Genomic DNA, 18,214 nt, shown 5'->3' on the forward strand with positions numbered 1-18,214 from the left:
GTTCGGTTGAAATGCAATTAACGATTCACGACCGAACGAGATATCGTTGATCGCTTTATAAGACCTGGACCTATTTTTATCGTTGCTCGTTTGCAAAACATTTGCAAATCGTTTGCATTGAATAAGACGTCGTTCGGTCGTTCACAGTAGATACGAATGCAATAGTGAAGAAATAGCGAAGAAAAAAGGATCGCAAATACGATCATAAGTAACGATTATCGTTCCATGGAAATGAGAGAACGTTTTCAGATCTTTCGCAATAACGGTCGTTTGAGACCGTTAATGATTATGCGAACGATAATCGTCCGGTGGCCCTAAGAGGTTAAAGTCAATTCAAGCTGAGCAGAAATGATGGCCACCAACAATGTTTGGGACGTCAGGGAAAGCACTATTCATCAGCCACGGTTGTCACCAGATGGTGGTTGTTTTACAATGTGAATGGTGACCAGTCCATACTACTTGAACAATATTCCAGTCATTGTGCCTCTGCATGCACAGCACAATATACAATTTTTAAAGGGGGTTATCCAGCGTTAGAAAGACATGGCCACTATCTTCCAGAGACAGCACCGCTCTTGTCTCCAGTTTGGTTGCAGGTTTTGTACCTCTGTTCCATTGAAGTGAATGGAGCTTAATTGCAAACCACACCTGAGCTGGAGACAAGAGCAGTGCTGTATCTGGAAGAAAGAGGCCATGTTCTTCTAAAGCTGGATAACCCCTTTGATATACAGTTTTTATCATGCAGGGTATATTAGGATTACTGCAGTGTAAAAGGCTCCTTTGTATTTTATCTATATATTGGATTCATCTTCTATGCTCTGGGATATCTCATGTATAGGTAAGAAGAGTTGCGTTGCATACTATGTCATGGCTCTGGGTGACCTCCAAACCTCCCGCAGGCACTTCATGTGGCACCTGAAGATCTCTCCATTTTGCACTTACATTTAGTATACACCGAGAGAGTTGTTGTAGCTCTCTACAACAACAAAAAGTTAGCACCTCTCTTAGGCTGGGTTCACATTGTGTTTTTGCAGTCCCCTATTTCAAAGTTTTGGCCCAAGAAGATTTTGATCCATTTTTTCATTGACGTCATATAAAAATTTATATATATTTGTGTGTATATACACACACACACACACACCATATTTTTGTGTGCACTAAAAATAGATGTGTTTTGATCCTTATTTTATCCTCTTTTTCAGTGGAAGTCAAGGGAAGAATAGATGCACACAAATGCATCTTTTTTTTGCATAAAATGAATGAAAAAAAAAAAACACAGACAGCAAAAAATGCAGTGTGAACAAAACCTTACTACCGACTATCCATTTGTGCACAGTAGTTCTCTTTGTGACGCTCCGCTTCTCTCCCTCCATAGAGTGTTAAAATCCAAAGCCACAGGGATACAAAGTAATGGTAGGAGCCAGGGCCTTTTCTGTGGCCTATTCCACACAGGAAAGAATGACAACATGAAGCTTCGCAGGTAACATTTATTTATTGTTTTCAGAATAAAAAAATAAAAATTAAACTTTAGTAAAATATTAGCTTTATATTATACTCATTCACTGAGGAATACAGAATAGGTTTATATTAGCATGAGAAAAAGGTCATCTTAAAGGGGACACCCAAGAAAAAGAAACATTCTCCAAGAAACAGCGCCACACCCGTCTTCAGGTTGTGTGTGGTGTTACAACTCTGGACAAGGGTGGTGCAGTTTCTGAAAGAAAGCAGCTCTGTTTTCCCATAGTCCTGGATAACCCCTTTAATCACAGACCTAAATCTATACAAAGTGGAGGTACTAAAATCCTTTACACTAAATCCAGTGTATAACACAGTTTTTTGGCTGGTTCTTTTAAATCTAACTTCACTTCTGATTCAGAGATGGGAGGTGCGTGTAAGATTTTACCAGTTTCAGAGCTCCCAGCATGATAATAAAGGGCGATACTGGGAGTTCCGAGGTCCGGGCTGCAGCATACAGTCGTAAAAACAAAAAAAAAAAACCCCACTATACTCAGTTTAACAATTCCCTGACCTTCCTGTGGTCTCCCAATGACATTGGTGACTATTCACATGGTCTCCAGCAAAGAAGATGATGTAGATCAAGATCAGAAATTGAACATAAAAAAAGATGTACTAGTGGTACATTGACTTTAGTTTTTTTTACATGAACAAACAGACCGCCTCCGGTTCTTCATGTTCATGTAAGAAACAAAGAATGATGTACCGATGGCACTTTCACTTTAAAGCATTGCCACTGGAGCGCCAGGGGACTGGTAGGGAGAGGAGAGGGTTCCTTATTGTTCTTATTTATTTGCATTTGCAGATATTTCCCACAGACCTGGAGGTAAATCAGTGGCAAAATCTACAAGACTCAAAATCATTGGTGGATTTTGATTTTCTAAGTGAAATCTATTAGAAAAACCTGCAACAATTCTTTTTTTGTGCGAAAGAAATGGATATGCTGATAAGTTTTTGTCAGTGTTATAATCGGTATCAGATTGTGTGCAGATAGGCACAGCAGCAAATCTGTTCACAGTGCAGTCACCCAGGTAGGCGGGAAAGGGGGGGGGGGGGGCTATAGGCGGCTGGAAGGTGAGGACGCTATAAGACATGTGGTGTGAACTGATGGCTAAAACAAGGTTCATAACAAAAAGGGTATTCAGATATGTAAAGTAAAGATCATTACCTACAGAAAGAGCTGGAAAAACACCCGAAGGCAATGTTCACACGTGGCAAAATAGCACCGTTCTGTGACACGGCCGTGTCAAAGAACGACCGCCGTCCCAGATGTTCAACCCAGCAGATACTGCCAGGTGAAAATCACTACACCCTAATTGGAATGTGGGCACATTAGGGTGTATGTGAATGTATATATATATATATATATATATATATATATATATATTATATATATATATTACATTAGGGTGTGCCTATACGCCAATTAACCATAGCACACAATGTACAGCCAGGAGCCGCACTTTACATTGTAAGCACAGTCTATTGCGGCCGCTGTTCACTGAATAGCGGCCACACAAAATAGACATGGAAGTTCTCGCTGCGGCCAGGATTCCATAGCGGTTGATGTGATCGGCCACTGTGATTAAACAACGGCCGTTGTTTAATCAAATACATAGAGTGAACCTGGCCTTAGGCTATGACCACACACTGGCACTTTTTCCTGGCAGTTTGACGGCTGTTTATTTTTCAACGGCCGTCATTTTGACGTACTGGTCATTGTCATTATCTGGGCTCAAAATGACGGCCATCAAAAAAAAACAAAAAAAACAAAAACAAAACATTCAAACGGCTAAAAAATAAAAAAATGTGTGGTTGTGGCATAAATATAGGATTTTAAATTAGTTTATTTGCAATAGGAATGAAAAAGATTCTCCTATTTTCATAGTGGGAAATGGGAATTTCACATTAGGATGGCCTTGGTCTACACTATAGAATTACTGGAAAGTCCACTGGAAACTAAGACAGAGATATACTACAACATACAAGGCTCTTTGCTGTGAGATACATCATTTCTCAAAGAAAAAAAAAAAAAAAAAATCTAACCTGAAACTTACAAACACTATTCTGCCAACTAAAGATGTAGGTAGTATCTAGTTGAGCATTCTGAAGGTCTGCAGCATTATGTTCACCTCTCATGTAGTAGGAGTGCAAAACATTTTTTTTTTAATTTTTTTTTTCTAGCAAGCTGCAGCTGGTTACAATATCCCAACCAATGTTACCATTTGGAAACACTGAAACATTAAAGAGGTTGTGCAGGAAAAGAAAATACTTGGCCAGGCTGCGGGGGGGATGTTGATAATGCATACTTACTTCTCCTTGCTGCTGCCAGATCCCCAAGGCTGTCCACTCTTTGTTGTGCTCCCAGCATAGACTCTATACTGAACAGGCGTTTCCTATGGGAGCGCAACGTTATCAGAGGTTCTGAAAACACAGGAAGCGTTGCAGAGCGGGCAGCCCAGGATTTTGGCGGCGGGGTAATGGGACAGGTAAGTACTGACATGTTCCCCGCAGTCTGGCCAAGTTTTAATTCTTCCCGGACTTTTTAAACCCTTATAGAATAAACCAGCAGAAAATTTAAAAGCTATTTATAAAAATATATTAATCTATTATCTTAAATACCCTAAACTGGTGAATTGAGAAAAAAACAAACTGAAGTCCATTCACAGTCTCCATATTCATCCATTTCCATGTGCAAAGTTTGCAATGCAATTATTAAACTTTTTAGTAAGGAGGAGAGGTTGTTGGCGTTGATCTGACGTTCCTCGCACGCTGAAGAATGAGGTCTGTCTTTCATCCAGGTTGGCATAATCTATGCAGATCAAAGGCATCGGGGAAATTCGTAATAGAGTAAAGCTATACTGAGTATTCTCTTCAAGCATACAGGACGGGCTGCTACACATGTAGATCCCACATTTTCAGAGGCCGTTATTCATCACTAAAGCCATGACTGACATAGTGACAATAACTATTGTGTTTCCTAAAAGAAAAAAAAAAGAAAAAACACCACGTTAGAAACTTGGAAGTCTAGTATGTTAAACATGAGAAGAGACACTTAGCAGAAGGTTTAGTAGTTCATTAGTTTGGATTAGTTGATTAGCAGGAATGACGGGGTTAAAAGGGACATGCCTATTTTTCTTTTAGGCTTTTAGGCAAAACCACCACAAGAGTCTGATTTCCAGCATTTTAGTTTCACACACATTAGTTCGTAAGGGGGAACAGTAATCCGGCAGGAAAAAATGAACCAAAAAGGTCATTTTTGTGACAATATTTTTCGGACATCGCTCATTGGTGGACCCGGTCTGATCATACAACAGAGGCTCGACCAATACTTGGCTTGATTTTGTCCTTCCAGTTATCTTTCACTTTTAAAGGAAAATACCCAGAATCCAGTAATTCTTACTTTTTTTTCTCTAAAATTTGGTGGACATATTGCAGCATTTCAAAAACTACTCATTCAATCATCATGAAACACTTTATGTCTCAACAGTCTAAGGGCCCTATTCCACAGTAACGATAAATCGGATCAATCGGCCCCATTTGGCCCGATTCGGCCGATTATCGCTCGGTGAAATAGAGAGAACGATCAGACCTAAAATCATCGTTACCCCCCCGCGCATCGCTACGGTTGAATAGCGGTGCGCGGCGGGCGACTGACTATTTCAGAAGCGCAGCATCCATCATACATTACCTGCAGGGCTTCTTCTCTGTCTTCATCCACGGGTCCCGCACGCTCTATCTTCTGAATGGCCGGTCAGCTGACGGAGTGCTCAGCCAATCACAAGCCGGGACTGCCGCGGCCTGTGATTGGCTGAGTGTGGCCTGTCAGCTGACCGGCCATTTGGAAGATAGAGCGTGCGGGACCCGTGAATGAAGACAGCGCAGAGAAGAAGCCCTGCAGGTAATGTATGCTGCTGCAAGGGCTGCAAGGACATCGGTAACGATGTCCTTGCAGTTCTCGCTCAACGATCATCAGGCCGTGGAATAGGCCCAGTAAACGAGCGGCGATCTAGCAGATCGCCGCTTGTTTACATCGTTGATCGGGCCCCCTTGGCCCGTGGAATAGGACCCTAAGAGGGGCTGTCCAGGCAAATACATGCAAAAATGTTTCTACTTGTTGGCAGCCTCAGATACTACTGTAATGATGTGTGAGGCAGCAACTGTGTTGCTTTACGCGGTGACAGTGCTCCGATATAAGCAGACATGCCCAATATCTGCTGCCAAATTGTAGTCTGGTTTGCTCTGTGTCCCATATAGTATAGGCGTCCTCTGTGTCTCCATATAGTATAGGATGTCTTCTCTGTGCGTTCACATACACTGGTTTGCAATAAATTAGAATATCAACTAAACATTTTTTTGCAGTATTTCAATTCAAAAAGTGACCTCATATATTCTATAGTCTCCTTACATACAGAGAGTGATCTTTTTCAAGCGTTTATTTCTGTTAAAGTGGATTATGGATTATGGCCAAGAAAAACCCAAAAGTCCCTTAGTCTGGTTCAGTATTCAACACAATCATGGGGAAGACTGCTGACAGAAGGCAGTCATTCACACACTCCACAAGAAGGGTAAGCCGCAAAAGTTCATTGCTAAAGAAGCTGGCTGTTCTCAGAGTGCTGTATTAAAGCATATTAATGGGAAGTTGAGTGGAAGGAAAAAGTGTGGTAGATAAAGGTGCACAAGCAACCGGGAGAACCGGAGTCTTAACAGGATTGTAACGAAAATGCTATTCAAAAATTTGGGAGAGATTCACAAAGAGTGGCCTGCGGCTGGAGTCAGCGCTTCAAAGGCCACAAGCACATACAGATGTCTGCAGGACATGGGCTACAAGTGTTGCCTCCCATGTGTCACTCCTGACCAAGCGTCTTATCTGAGCCAAGGAGAAGAAGAGCTGGACTGCTGATCAGTGGTCCAAGGGGCTGATTTCAGATGAAAGTAAATATTGCATTTCATTTGGAAATCTCGGTCCCAGAGTCTGGAGGAAGAGTGGAGAGGCCCAATCCAAGCTGCTTGAGGTCTAGTGTGAAGTCTCCACAATCAGTGATGGTTTGGGGTGCCATGTCATCTGCTGGTGTAGGTTCACTGTGTTTCATCAGCAACAAAGTCAACACTGCCGTCTACCAGGACATTTTAGAGCACTTCATGCTTCCCTGTGCTGGAAAGATTTTCGGAGATGGAATTTTCAACTTCCAGCAGCATTTGGCACCTGTCCACACGGCCAATAGTCCCAATCCCTGGTTTACTAACCACAGCATCTCTGTGCTTGATTGGCCAGCAAACTCGCCAGACCTTAACCCCATAGAGAATTTATGGGGTATTGTCAGAGGAAGATGAAAGACACCAGAGCCAACAATGCAGACGAGCTGAAGGCTGCTATCAAAGCAACTTGGGCTTCACTAACCCCTCTGCAGTGACATCAGCTGGTCACCTCCATGCCACATTGCCGCATTGATGCCGTCATTCATGCAAAAGGTGCCCCAACCAAGTATAGATGGCATATACTGTACTGACTTTTCATTTGGTCGACATTTGTGTTAAAAAAAATTCTGTTAGTTTTATATAATATTCTAATTTTCTTAAATACTGACTTATGGGTTTTTCTTGGCTGTCATCCATAATCATTAACAGAAATAAACGCTTGAGTTCACTCTGTATGTATTGACTCTATAGAATATATAAGGTCACTTTTTGAATTGAATTTCTGAAAAAAAAACCCAATTGTTGATATTCTAATTTATTGCAAACCACTGTAGAAGTTGGGCCCCTCTGTGCCTCCACATAGTAGTTGGGCCCCTCTGTGCCTCCACATAGTAGTTGGGCCCTCTCTGTGCATCAATGTAGGTTCCCACCCCCCTCCAAGCTGTTAGCCTGCCCAGTAAGTAGCATCCCCCACATAGGTAGTCTCTCTAGTAGTTAGCTATGTCCCCACCACAGTATAAATTGTATTCTCCCTGTAGGCAAACCTCCTTGCAATGAGCCCCTCTTGTATGCAATCCTTCCTATAGTTAGCACCATAGGTAACCATCTGTAGTCAAGATCCCTGTAGATATTCCTTGCCCCCTCCCCTGTAGGTAATTCCCCTATGTAAATCACTCCACAACTTTGCTAAAAAAAAATAAAAATAAAAACACACATACATACTCACCTGTCTTCTGGGCAGTTCTGCTGCGTATTCTCTTCCTCCTAGCCCTGTGAGCGCACGTGACATCACTCATGCAGCAGTGACCTGGGGGAAACAGTGGCCTCTTGTGGCCGGAGGTATAATGCTGCCTGTGAGTACAGAGGCGGCTCGCAGGGCGTATCTGGGGAATGGGCTAGGCTGCCTTTTTACAGCATCAGTCGGCCAGTGTCGGAATCAGCTGTCAGTATGAGAATTTGCAAAAAGTCACAACATTTTTGTACAAACGCCCAGACTCATTGTATGTATTGTATGCACAAATTTAGGGATTTTTTTGATACTTTGTGTTGAGCTCACTAACTGGGCAGGACTTAAAGTGGGTGTGATGGATTGCAATGGGGCGTGGCCTCACATCAAAATGACTACAGTGTATGGCAGTCTGCTGGAATCCATGTCAGCTCCGAGCTGGAGAGGAGTGGGTCCTTAAATAAATTTGATATAATCATGCTCTGGCATGAGATTTCTTAAAAGGATTATCCAGGGTTAGAAAAACACAGGTTGTGTGTGAGATATTCCAATTTAGCTTCATTCTCCTCAATGAAACAGAGCAGCAAACCCCACACCCAAACCGAGGACGAGCATGCTGCTGCTTCTAAGAGAAAGTGGCCCGGAGAACCCCTTTAAGATAGGCGTATGAGATGTTGGTCTTTGTAAATGCCCCCCTACCCTTTAGGTTTTGTGCCCTGGTGACTAACTTATACCATATAGGACAATGTTTGATCCCAGCGAACCTTGTTGTCAAAGTAAAAGAAAAAAAAAAACGATAAGAGTCACTTTAATCGCCAGTGGCATAGGTGCCTATATAGCAATTGTTCTACATGTGTCCAACTTTGTTAAAAAGGTTAATGACAGATACAAAACGGTCTACAGTATTGTTACAGACAAACGGCGGAATGATGTTAATACACAAGAGACATGACGACAGGTAACGATGCATGGTGTATTGCAGGACGGTCCAGACAGGGAGATCTACCTGGGCTTCTATCTGCTGCATACCACATTGCTCTACAGTTGTCTGATGGCCACTTGGTGTGCCACTCTCATGCTTCTTCCCAGCTACATAACCACCACTGCACAAGTTTAAAGAATAAAAAAAATGATTACAGTATATGGTATATATTAATAGGACTGCACATACGCAAAACATTCATACTGAATAAGATTCAAGATACTCGTCCTCTCCTGACATGTGGGTCTAGTAAAATTCCCCCTAAAACAAAAAGTTCCTGAGCACATCTTCTTACACCTCCCCTCTGGGATCCACAGCCAGGGACAATAAAATGGCGGCATCCTGACCCTGTCCAGCCTGGTTGTGGTCACCAGTGAAGACGGAGCAGGCTGTTTTACACTGTTTATGTAACTTCCACTTGGATCTATGGGACAGTAACTGCATAGCTCCTAGTGCCACGTTGTACCCACAACTCTACACCTATATAAGAGTTCCAGAAACAGTGTAAGACAGCCCGCTAGCCACCACAAACAGACTGGGGGCCCTGACCTAGACACAGGGGCAGGGCTCCGCTAGGATCCACACCTGTCAGACATGTATGGCATATCCCGGCACACCAGAGTTATTAAAAAAAAGTGCTCAGGAGTTTTTGTTTTGTTGGGAATGCCAGTTCTTAGAAAACCAACGTCTGGTGGATATGTGGAGATGGGAATACCGTTTAAGCGTGGCATACAGATTAATGGTGGCCAAACTCACTGATTTTAATATCTGTGACCAACAGACCATCTGTTGTCCTGGGAAGGGGGGGGGGATTCTTAAAGGGAATAGGAGCTACAGCCACTTTCCTGCAGCTACACCCCTGTAACATGCCCTACAACAAAAGCGTCTGACAGCGGCTTACTCCTCTCTCCCCATACCAAACACAGGCTTATTTGCACTGAGCTTAGTGTGCATGTGTATAGAGGCTTAGAAGAAAGGGCTGTCACTGGAAAGAGCATTCAGTTAATTTAAAGGGAATCTGTCAGCATGAAAATCCTACCCAAGCTATCAGCATCATGTTATAGAGCAGAAGGAGCTGATCAGATTGATATATATATCTTTATGGGGAAATATTCAGTATAACTTGTAATTTATTGAATGAAATCTCTGATGTTTCCATGCTTAAGAGTCCAGTCCATTAAGTGACAACGCCCACTGGACTCCTTAGCCCAGTATCATCAGGGATTTCCATCAACATGTTATAAGTTATACTGAATCTTTTCCCACAAAGATATATATATCAATCTGCTCAGCTCTTCCTGCTCTATAACATGATGGCAATAGATTTGATAGCATTGTCTTGGTGACAGATTCCCTTTAAATGTATGGTCAGCTTCACTTTGTCAATGGTGTGTATCCCCTAGGCACAATGCAAGAATTCTATTAACACCCAGTTATAAAGTTAGAGGAACTCCAGTTAAGAAAAAAATTTAACCCTGTTCAATCCCTACCCATAATCTAAGCTTGTGTGTAATAGGTTTCTATTACACGAATTGGGATGTTTGTCTGCAGCACATCCTGACTCAGACCCTGAAGCTACTGAAAATCCTCAGTACCTGCTCCACTCTGTCTCAGAAGGGACGGGGAGAACAGAGGTCATATGATCTCTCTCTTTAACCCTGTAACCCCACCCACCACTGACATCGCACAGTGATCACAGCCTCTCCTGAGTAGTATAGGGGAAAAGAGACACTGTTGTTATTTCATTCTTGTTCTCTCTAATCTATCTATGTATATGAATAGATAGACAGATAAAAAGTTACTGTGTAAAGCAGAAGCAGATCGAGCCAGTGGTGGGCAGATACTACAAGACAGGTACCAGACAGTTGGTTCTGATGTGCAGTGCATGCTGGGAGATATAGTCTCCCAGACAGGTGCCGTGAACACCAGGATCATTTGTAAAAGTTTGAATCTGGGGCTAGGAGCAGTGTAGGCAAGTGGTAAAGGTGTCAAACAATCAGCGGAGGGGCACTGAGTGCACCTATATTTATTTTGAGCATTTAATTTTTTTCATGGGATTCACTGGAAAGAAAAACAGATAATTAAAAAAGACTTGAGAGGGTCCTCTATGATCCATTAAAACCTAACCTCTCCGCAAAAAGTCCCTTGCACAAATTAATAAATCCATAGTTCTATGGATATTGCCCACCTTTCCCCACTATTATTTGTTCAATTGTCTGGCTCAACAATCTTGCAGGTTTAGCTATGGAAAATAGTTCCCATTGCGGTGCAGTTTCTGGCTTCCTGGGTAAGCTAGCGCTCCTGTTCCTATTTGGGTTATTGTCTGTGATCTTATAGATGGAATCTAACTGTGGAAACACTCGGAGCATAGAGAATGTTCTTCTATTGACAAGTGCAGAAGATAACTACAGATTTGCTGCATGTGAATCTAGCCTGTAAACGCTCTAAGAGTCACTCTCCATAGTAGACGCTCACCCTCTGCTTTTCTTACACCACACATATGTTATTGCTGCAAACAGAATTCCAACAATTCCAGCGATAATTCCTCCTTAAAAGAAACACAGCCATGTTACATACAAATGCAACTCTAATAAATGGAGATTGTGCTGTGGCACGAACGTCACTAACACTATTCAGTACTTAAAGTGACACTTCACAAAAACTTTCCTACATTAGTATAATGCTCTCTGTACTGCAATGTTCTCTCAGATTTCTAATCTGAGAAGAAAAAAACAGGAAAAAAAAAAAAGTGGGGTGCTCCTTGAAACCTGTCCAACATGGTCCCTTTTATATGTCTGTGCTTCTAAACCAGACAATGCTTTTATTCTCTGGTGCAAAAGTCAAAGAGGCTCCTGAAAGGCAGCAACCTGGCACACCTCCTCGCTCCCCCTCCCATACCAGATGCTGCTCGACAGTCAGCTAGAAGCCGAGTCCTAAGCAGGGTCAGGTATGAGGAAGGGAGCCATGAGGTTTTACAGCCCTCAGCAGTTCAGGAGCTTGGGGGAAGCCTTGTTACACTAAAGAATAAAAGCATTTCTTAATGTTCTGGAAGCACAGACAGATATACGAAAGGTACCATGAGTCTCCTTGTCCGAAAGTGTTCAGAGTCTGGAATCAGAAATGAAGCTGACAGATTCACTTTAAAAGGAAACCAATCACCTCCTAATGGGTGCCCCAGTGCTCCTAATGGGCTTACCGGACCATGGAGCAAACTACCAACTGCACCGGAACGGCACAGAGGAGGGAGGTGAGAGACGTACTGCAAGAGACATATCTTCCTCCTCGGAGTCTCCTGTGCAATAAGGACATATCAGCAGCTTAGATTAGTCTAACCTGCTAATAATTCCCCTTTAAGAGTTTCTGTACTGTATTTTTACTTTAGTACCCAAAATTTTGGCCCTTGGTTCCCTTTAAAGTCACATATAGATAACACTTTTAAACATTGAACCAACGCCTTCCTAAGGTTCTAACATAAATATATATTCATATGTTATTTTCTTCAAACAATGGCCAGCAAGCCTTTTTTTCATGGTCTGCAAGTACCACAGGCATTCCAGTAAGCAACATGTGAACCACAGTATAATGTAGGATATATTTATTTAGTGTTATATTTTATGATACGTTCAGATTAGCTCCCTGTGCCGACATAGCAGGGAGCCCATCCATTGTCAGCGCAGCCAGAAGCTTCTGCTAACCCTCCCCTGGCAGCCCGACCCGGTGATAGATAAAGCCTGACTACAGCAGGCTATACTAAAAGAGTGCAGAGATAATGGATCAATGCAGTGCACAGGTACTGCCAAGGGGCTGACAGAGGCTGATTCCGTAACATGCATCGGGGCAGGAGTATGCGACTATTGCGCTGATCATCTCACTGCTGAGATCCAATCCCAAGAACCAGCCGGCAGGAAATGAGCATGGTAGCGTACATCTTTCTCCCACTTCATAAGAATCTGGAGAGAAAGGGGCACATTTATCAGGACTGGCCTACAGGTACGCCAGTCTTGTATAATGCTCTGCCCCCAGTTTCCCATTCTGATTTACTAGGATTAGGATGACTAAATGATTGGAACTCAGGAGCAGGTGTAGATTTACACCATGCCTCCTCTCCACTGTGACGCGCTCCGTCCTACCTGCTCACCAGGCAAGCGGGCAGAAAAGGGGCAAATTTTCCCGTTTTACCTTGGCGTATGCGTGGGGCACTTTTTGATAAATGTCCCCCACAAAGAGAGTTAAATGGGTGAGGCCATTCAAAAGTTTGCTATGGAGCCCAGCCATTTCTAGTTACTCTCCTAGCCATAGTATACCGGTATGTGATGATGCGTTAAAGCAAACATACCATCAGGTACATCGTTATGGGTTTTATACCTTAATGGATCGGCACCGGCACAGTGGCGTGGTCCTTTTTTGAGCCACTGCCTGGTTCCTGCACATGGGACTGGTCTTTTCGTGAGCACCTACCCGTCCCAGGAACGTTTATCTAACCTTGCCAGATGTAGACGGCACTCACAGACTGCGGCTCTCTGTTACCAGTCACTATCACAGCCTGGCCTATGGGCATCCAAACACCGGAACAGTTTTGAAGAAATTCATCAATCTGCCTTAATAAAACATTATCTTTACTATAGCACCAACCAAGTTAGACCCTTACAACTATTTTTTGTGATATGACCAAAAATTTGAAATGCTACAATTTTTTCATTATTGTTGTCTGAACTGATTACCATGCAGGATCAATAACGTGATATTTGTAGTTTGGACAATGCCACATATGGAGATACTAAATGCTTGTTGTAGTTAGTTTAAAGTCCGGTGAAAATTCTTATTAAAGTATTGTATTGCCCCCCAAAGGTTTACAAATCTCCAATATACACTTATTACGGGAAATGCTTATAAAGTGCTTTTTTCCCTGCACTTACTACTGCATCAAGGCTTCACTTCCTGGATAACATGGTGACGTCACTTCCTGGATAACATGGTGACGTCACTTCCCGGATAACATGGTGACGTCACTTCCCGGATAACATGGTGACGTCACTTCCCGGATAACATGGTGACGTCACTTCCCGGATAACATGGTGACGTCACTTCCCGGATAACATGGTGATGTCATGACCCGACTCCCAGAGCTGTGCGGGCTGTGGCTGCTGGAGAGGATGATGGCAGAGGGATGCTCAGTGTCCCTCCAATGCCCTGTGTCCCTCAGTGTCCCCTTGCCATCATCCTCTCCAGCAGCCACAGCCTGCACAGCTCTGGGAGTCGGGTCATGACATTACCATGTTATCCAGGAAGTGACACTGTGGCATATAAACACTTTTTTGGCCACCATAACGTACCATTACATTATAGAGCCACTAAGAGGGTATGGAGCAATCTCCGGAGCTGGGCCTTCTCCATACCCAGCCCCTTACCCACTGCATCCAGCAGCAGATCGCTGAGCTAATGGTTTACAGCCCGGATGACATTGCTTGGTCCCTAGCCCCTATGGTTTTATGCAGGATGAGTCACAAGTCTCAGGACACCCTTTTTATTTCAGGAAAGAAATGGAAAAGGACACCCGATGCAGAAGCAGATGTCTGTATTACGGAGCAGCCACTGCGGAGCCTGTGGCCTTTTAGCCAAAGAGAATTGATCTGTTTCAGTTCCCTGTGTGATATAGAACCGCGATATCCGTGTAATAGTCCGGATTGAGCAAACAGCTCTGCGCACGGCGGCTCTGTGGTGTTGTTGTGTAAAACAAAGTACAGGTGATAAAATAGCCAATAAAAGATTTTAGGAAAGAGAGTATCCAACCACAGTAAGACGTGTATCAGGGTGACTGAAAAATGGGGCGGATCGGAAGGCTGTCTAGTCCAAGTTGGCGCATACAGTCCACAGCCTGTTTGTTGAGGTCACCTTTTATAGAGGCCAAGTGTCTAAAACTCATAACTAGAGATGAGCGAACCTGGAGCATGCTGGAGTCCATCCGCACCCGATCGTTTGGCATTTGATTAGCGGTGGCTGCTGAAGTTGGATAAAGCCCTAAGGCTATGTGGAAAACATGGATACAGCCAATGATTACAGTATATCCATGTTTTCCACATAGCCTTAGGGCTTTATCCAAGTTCAGCAGCTCCCGCTAATCAAATGCCAAACGATCGGGTGCGGATGGACTCCAGCATGCTCCAGGTTTGCTCATCTCTACTCACAACAAATTTTGGCAAGTCATGCAAGGCAGCTTTTGGTTCAAAATCAACAGAAATCCATAAGAAAACAAAATGCAGGTTAGAAGTGTAGGGATGAAAACAGTTAAAAAATGCATAAAAGACACTGCACTCACACATGGCAAACAGAACACTGGGGGGGAAACTGTTTAAAAGGAGACCGACAAGAAGGTTATATTAAAAAATAATAAGAATCGTGCATGCAGTATAAATATTACTACTATGATTTTATTATTGTCATTATTATTATCATCATCATCATCATCATCGTCGTGTCTCTTACCCACTATGGCACCAATGTTGTTTCCCGCTAGAAGAAGAAAAAAAAAAAAACACAGATCAGACAACTCTAAATATTATAGATTATTAAATTATTTCCAATATAGCAGTGATTACCAACACGACCAAAGGAGGATGTGGCTCCTGCATAAGCAGCCACACATGGACGGATACGAAGTCTGGCTAAACAAGGATGGGACACAGAGCAGGGGCGGAGCGGCATCATTAGGCTATGTTCACACAAGTTATAGGGTAGTACAGATCCCTTTTCAGCAGCCTCTGTTCTGAGCAGAACAGGCATCTTAGCTTATAGTTTTACACCCAGTGGTGAGAGTAAAATCTGTAAGATTTTAGGACATTTTTTTTTAAATTAAAAACAGAAAAGTTGGAGGGGGAAAAAAACAAAAAAAAAAAATATTTATTTCTTTAACAAATATCAACATAATTTTCTGTTGATCAGTGGAGCAGGCTGGCTCGGCGGTCTGGGGGTTGTTGTTCCACCCCAAATGTCCCAGACACAGGATTACATGGCACCTAGGATGAAGGGAGCCATCAGCTGGTTAGATACATCTCACCGGCTGACAGTTTCCAGTTACAGGGTATATGCACACTGCGTAATTCTCACAGAAAACTCCGCCGCTTGTCCCCGGGCGCTCCCGCTTTCCTTCTCGCCGGCTCCATAAACTCCATTCTATGGTCAGGCGGATTCCGCTGTCTGCCCTAAGACAGTCATTTCTTTGGGCGGACAACAGAATCCGACCAAGCTTATAATGGAGCCTATGAGTAGGGCGAAACAAAGAGTTTTCCACAAGAATACCACAGGGGGTATTCCCATCTGGACTTTTAGGCCATAGCCACAGAAAGTGTTATACATGTCTGTTACATGCAGATTTAACCTCTGGGACCCCGTCCGCCCATTGGAGGCGATCAGGTAGCTAACACCCCCCTACTGACATGAACTATTCCTAGATACAGAAGTTTATTCACTTAGCAATGAAAAAGCTGTCTTTTATAGCATGGGGAGTAAATACTGGTTCAAGAAATCCATGAAGATGGTATATCGGTATCGAATAACATAACATAAAAAAAGAAAAAAAAAAAAAGAAAAGTGAATCACATCAATCACACAAGTATAGAGGCAGATAGACCGATGACCATAAGAACTGCAGCGTAAGACTTCAGGACACATTCATACAATTACTGGGGACAACATTTGCTTTGCATGCTCTTATACCATAGTGGCTGAAACACGTAAAGGGCACGAATAGAAAACACATACAGCTGCTGCTCTAGTGAAATGCAAATAAATAGTCCATCATCTGCAAAGTAGCAGGGCGGACTACTGAGCCGCAGCCTCTCCTGTGGAAAAAGACGATATCGAGGAAATACTAATCATAAAGACATAGTTTGGAATATATCAAAGTCGGATGATAGTTTTCTTGCATACAAAAGAAAAAACATTTTGCACAAACTTTGAAAGTTTTTGCCTTTTCGGAACCAAATTCACCAGTTTTAAAAACAAAAAACAAAAAAACAACAACACCAAACACTGTGTGGGGCTTAGTGAGAGGGTGTTAGAGATCAGTTTTAATAGAGTGCTCTTATAATCCATCCACCTCCTGTGTTGTTTATATTACATTTACCTCCATTGTCCTCATCTTTCTCTTTGGCAGGTGATGGTTTTTGAGTGGCGGATGAACCTAGTTGAATATCATAAGCCGTTAAATCTTTTCGCACATATCTAACAAAGCTCTTGTTTCCAAATAGTAAAGAAAAATTATAAGTGTACCTATCGCTATAACTTTCAAAAACTAAATAAACAGTAGATGTGATAAAGATTTTTTGCAATTTACATTCACTATTTTTCTTTAGTCATCATGGAAAACTTGGCACTTCCTGTGTTTAGACTGGTTTTTTTCCCCAGAGTCTAAAAACAGAAAGTCCTGTGTTTCCCAGGTCATCTGCACTCACAGAGACGGTACTGGCCGGGACTTCACATGTTTAGCATTTTTTTTTCAACCAGAACAAGACTAAAGATTCAGGAGCCTGGACCTGGATACAGTAAGTATAGCTGTTATATAGCTGCCTTCAGGAGTCTGGACCTGGATACAGTAAGTATAGCTGTTATATAGCTGCCTTCAGGAGACTGGACCTGGATACAGTAAGTATAACTGTTATATAGCTGCCTTCAGGAGACTGGACCTGGGTACAGTAAGTATACCTGTTATATACAGGAGACTGGACCTGGATATAGTAAGTATAGCTGTTATATAGCTGCCTTCAGGAGTCTGGACCTGGATACAGTAAGTATAGCTGTTATATAGCTGCCTTCAGGAGACTGGACCTGGATACAGTAAGTATAGCTGTTATATAGCAGCCTTCAGGAGACTGGACCTAGATACAGTAAGTATAGCTGTTATATAGCTGCCTTCAGGAGACTGGACCTGGATACAGTAAGTATATCTGTTATATAGCAGCCTTCAGGAGACTGGACCTGGATACAGTAAGTATAGCTGTTATATAGCAGCCTTCAGGAGACTGGATCTGGATTTGCTTTTTTTCTCATCTACTGTTGATTTAGATCTTGAAAGTTATAATGACAAGTACACATTAAATGTGGCCCAATTTACTAAACATATTACAGAAGGGATAAAGAAGGTTGCACATTTTTCTATTCTATAGATTACTCTTGTACTTTTGGAAGAAAAACAAAAAAGGTAGCTTTCAGTCATGCAAATAAAAGATGATGATTATATTTGATCAGAGTGTAAAGATCTGAATATATATTATACATATACATTATATATATATATATATATATACACATTATATATATATATATATATACACACATTATATATATATATATATACACACAATATATATATATATATATATATATATATATATATATATATATATATATATATATATATATATATATATATACACGGTATATATATATTATAGTGATAGGATTAGGATTTAAATCGGCTCAGATTTTTATACCCAGGAATTAAAGTGTCACAGTGGTTATATAAAACTTCTGACATGTCCGAAGAACAGAGTAGACTGTATATGATGCTTGAATAA

The 18,214-nt window shown here is 42.2% G+C and overlaps 1 protein-coding gene across 11 annotated transcripts in view; it reads right to left on the reverse strand.

Annotated features, from left to right (window-relative positions):
* Positions 1-1,473: 1,473 nt before the first annotated feature.
* LOC138767541 (membrane cofactor protein-like) overlaps positions 1,474-18,214 on the reverse strand; it is a 67,069-nt gene continuing 50,328 nt past the window's right edge. For 6 of the 11 annotated variants that reach the window (XM_069945105.1, XM_069945099.1, XM_069945097.1 and 3 more), the window contains 5 exons: positions 16,765-16,821; positions 15,126-15,152; positions 11,118-11,190; positions 8,667-8,763; positions 1,474-4,495 (listed from right to left, as the gene is read on the reverse strand). In XM_069945105.1, coding sequence (XP_069801206.1) covers positions 4,484-4,495; positions 8,667-8,763; positions 11,118-11,190; positions 15,126-15,152; positions 16,765-16,821 — 266 coding nt within the window. In that variant the 3' untranslated portion in view covers positions 1,474-4,483. The remainder of the gene's footprint in view (positions 4,496-8,666; positions 8,764-11,117; positions 11,191-15,125; positions 15,153-16,764; positions 16,822-18,214) is intronic. The other 5 variants (XM_069945106.1, XM_069945101.1, XM_069945108.1 and 2 more) reach the window with 3 other exon arrangements.

Source organism: Dendropsophus ebraccatus, chromosome 11, assembly GCF_027789765.1.
Source record: "Dendropsophus ebraccatus isolate aDenEbr1 chromosome 11, aDenEbr1.pat, whole genome shotgun sequence".
Lineage (NCBI taxonomy): Eukaryota > Metazoa > Chordata > Amphibia > Anura > Hylidae > Dendropsophus > Dendropsophus ebraccatus.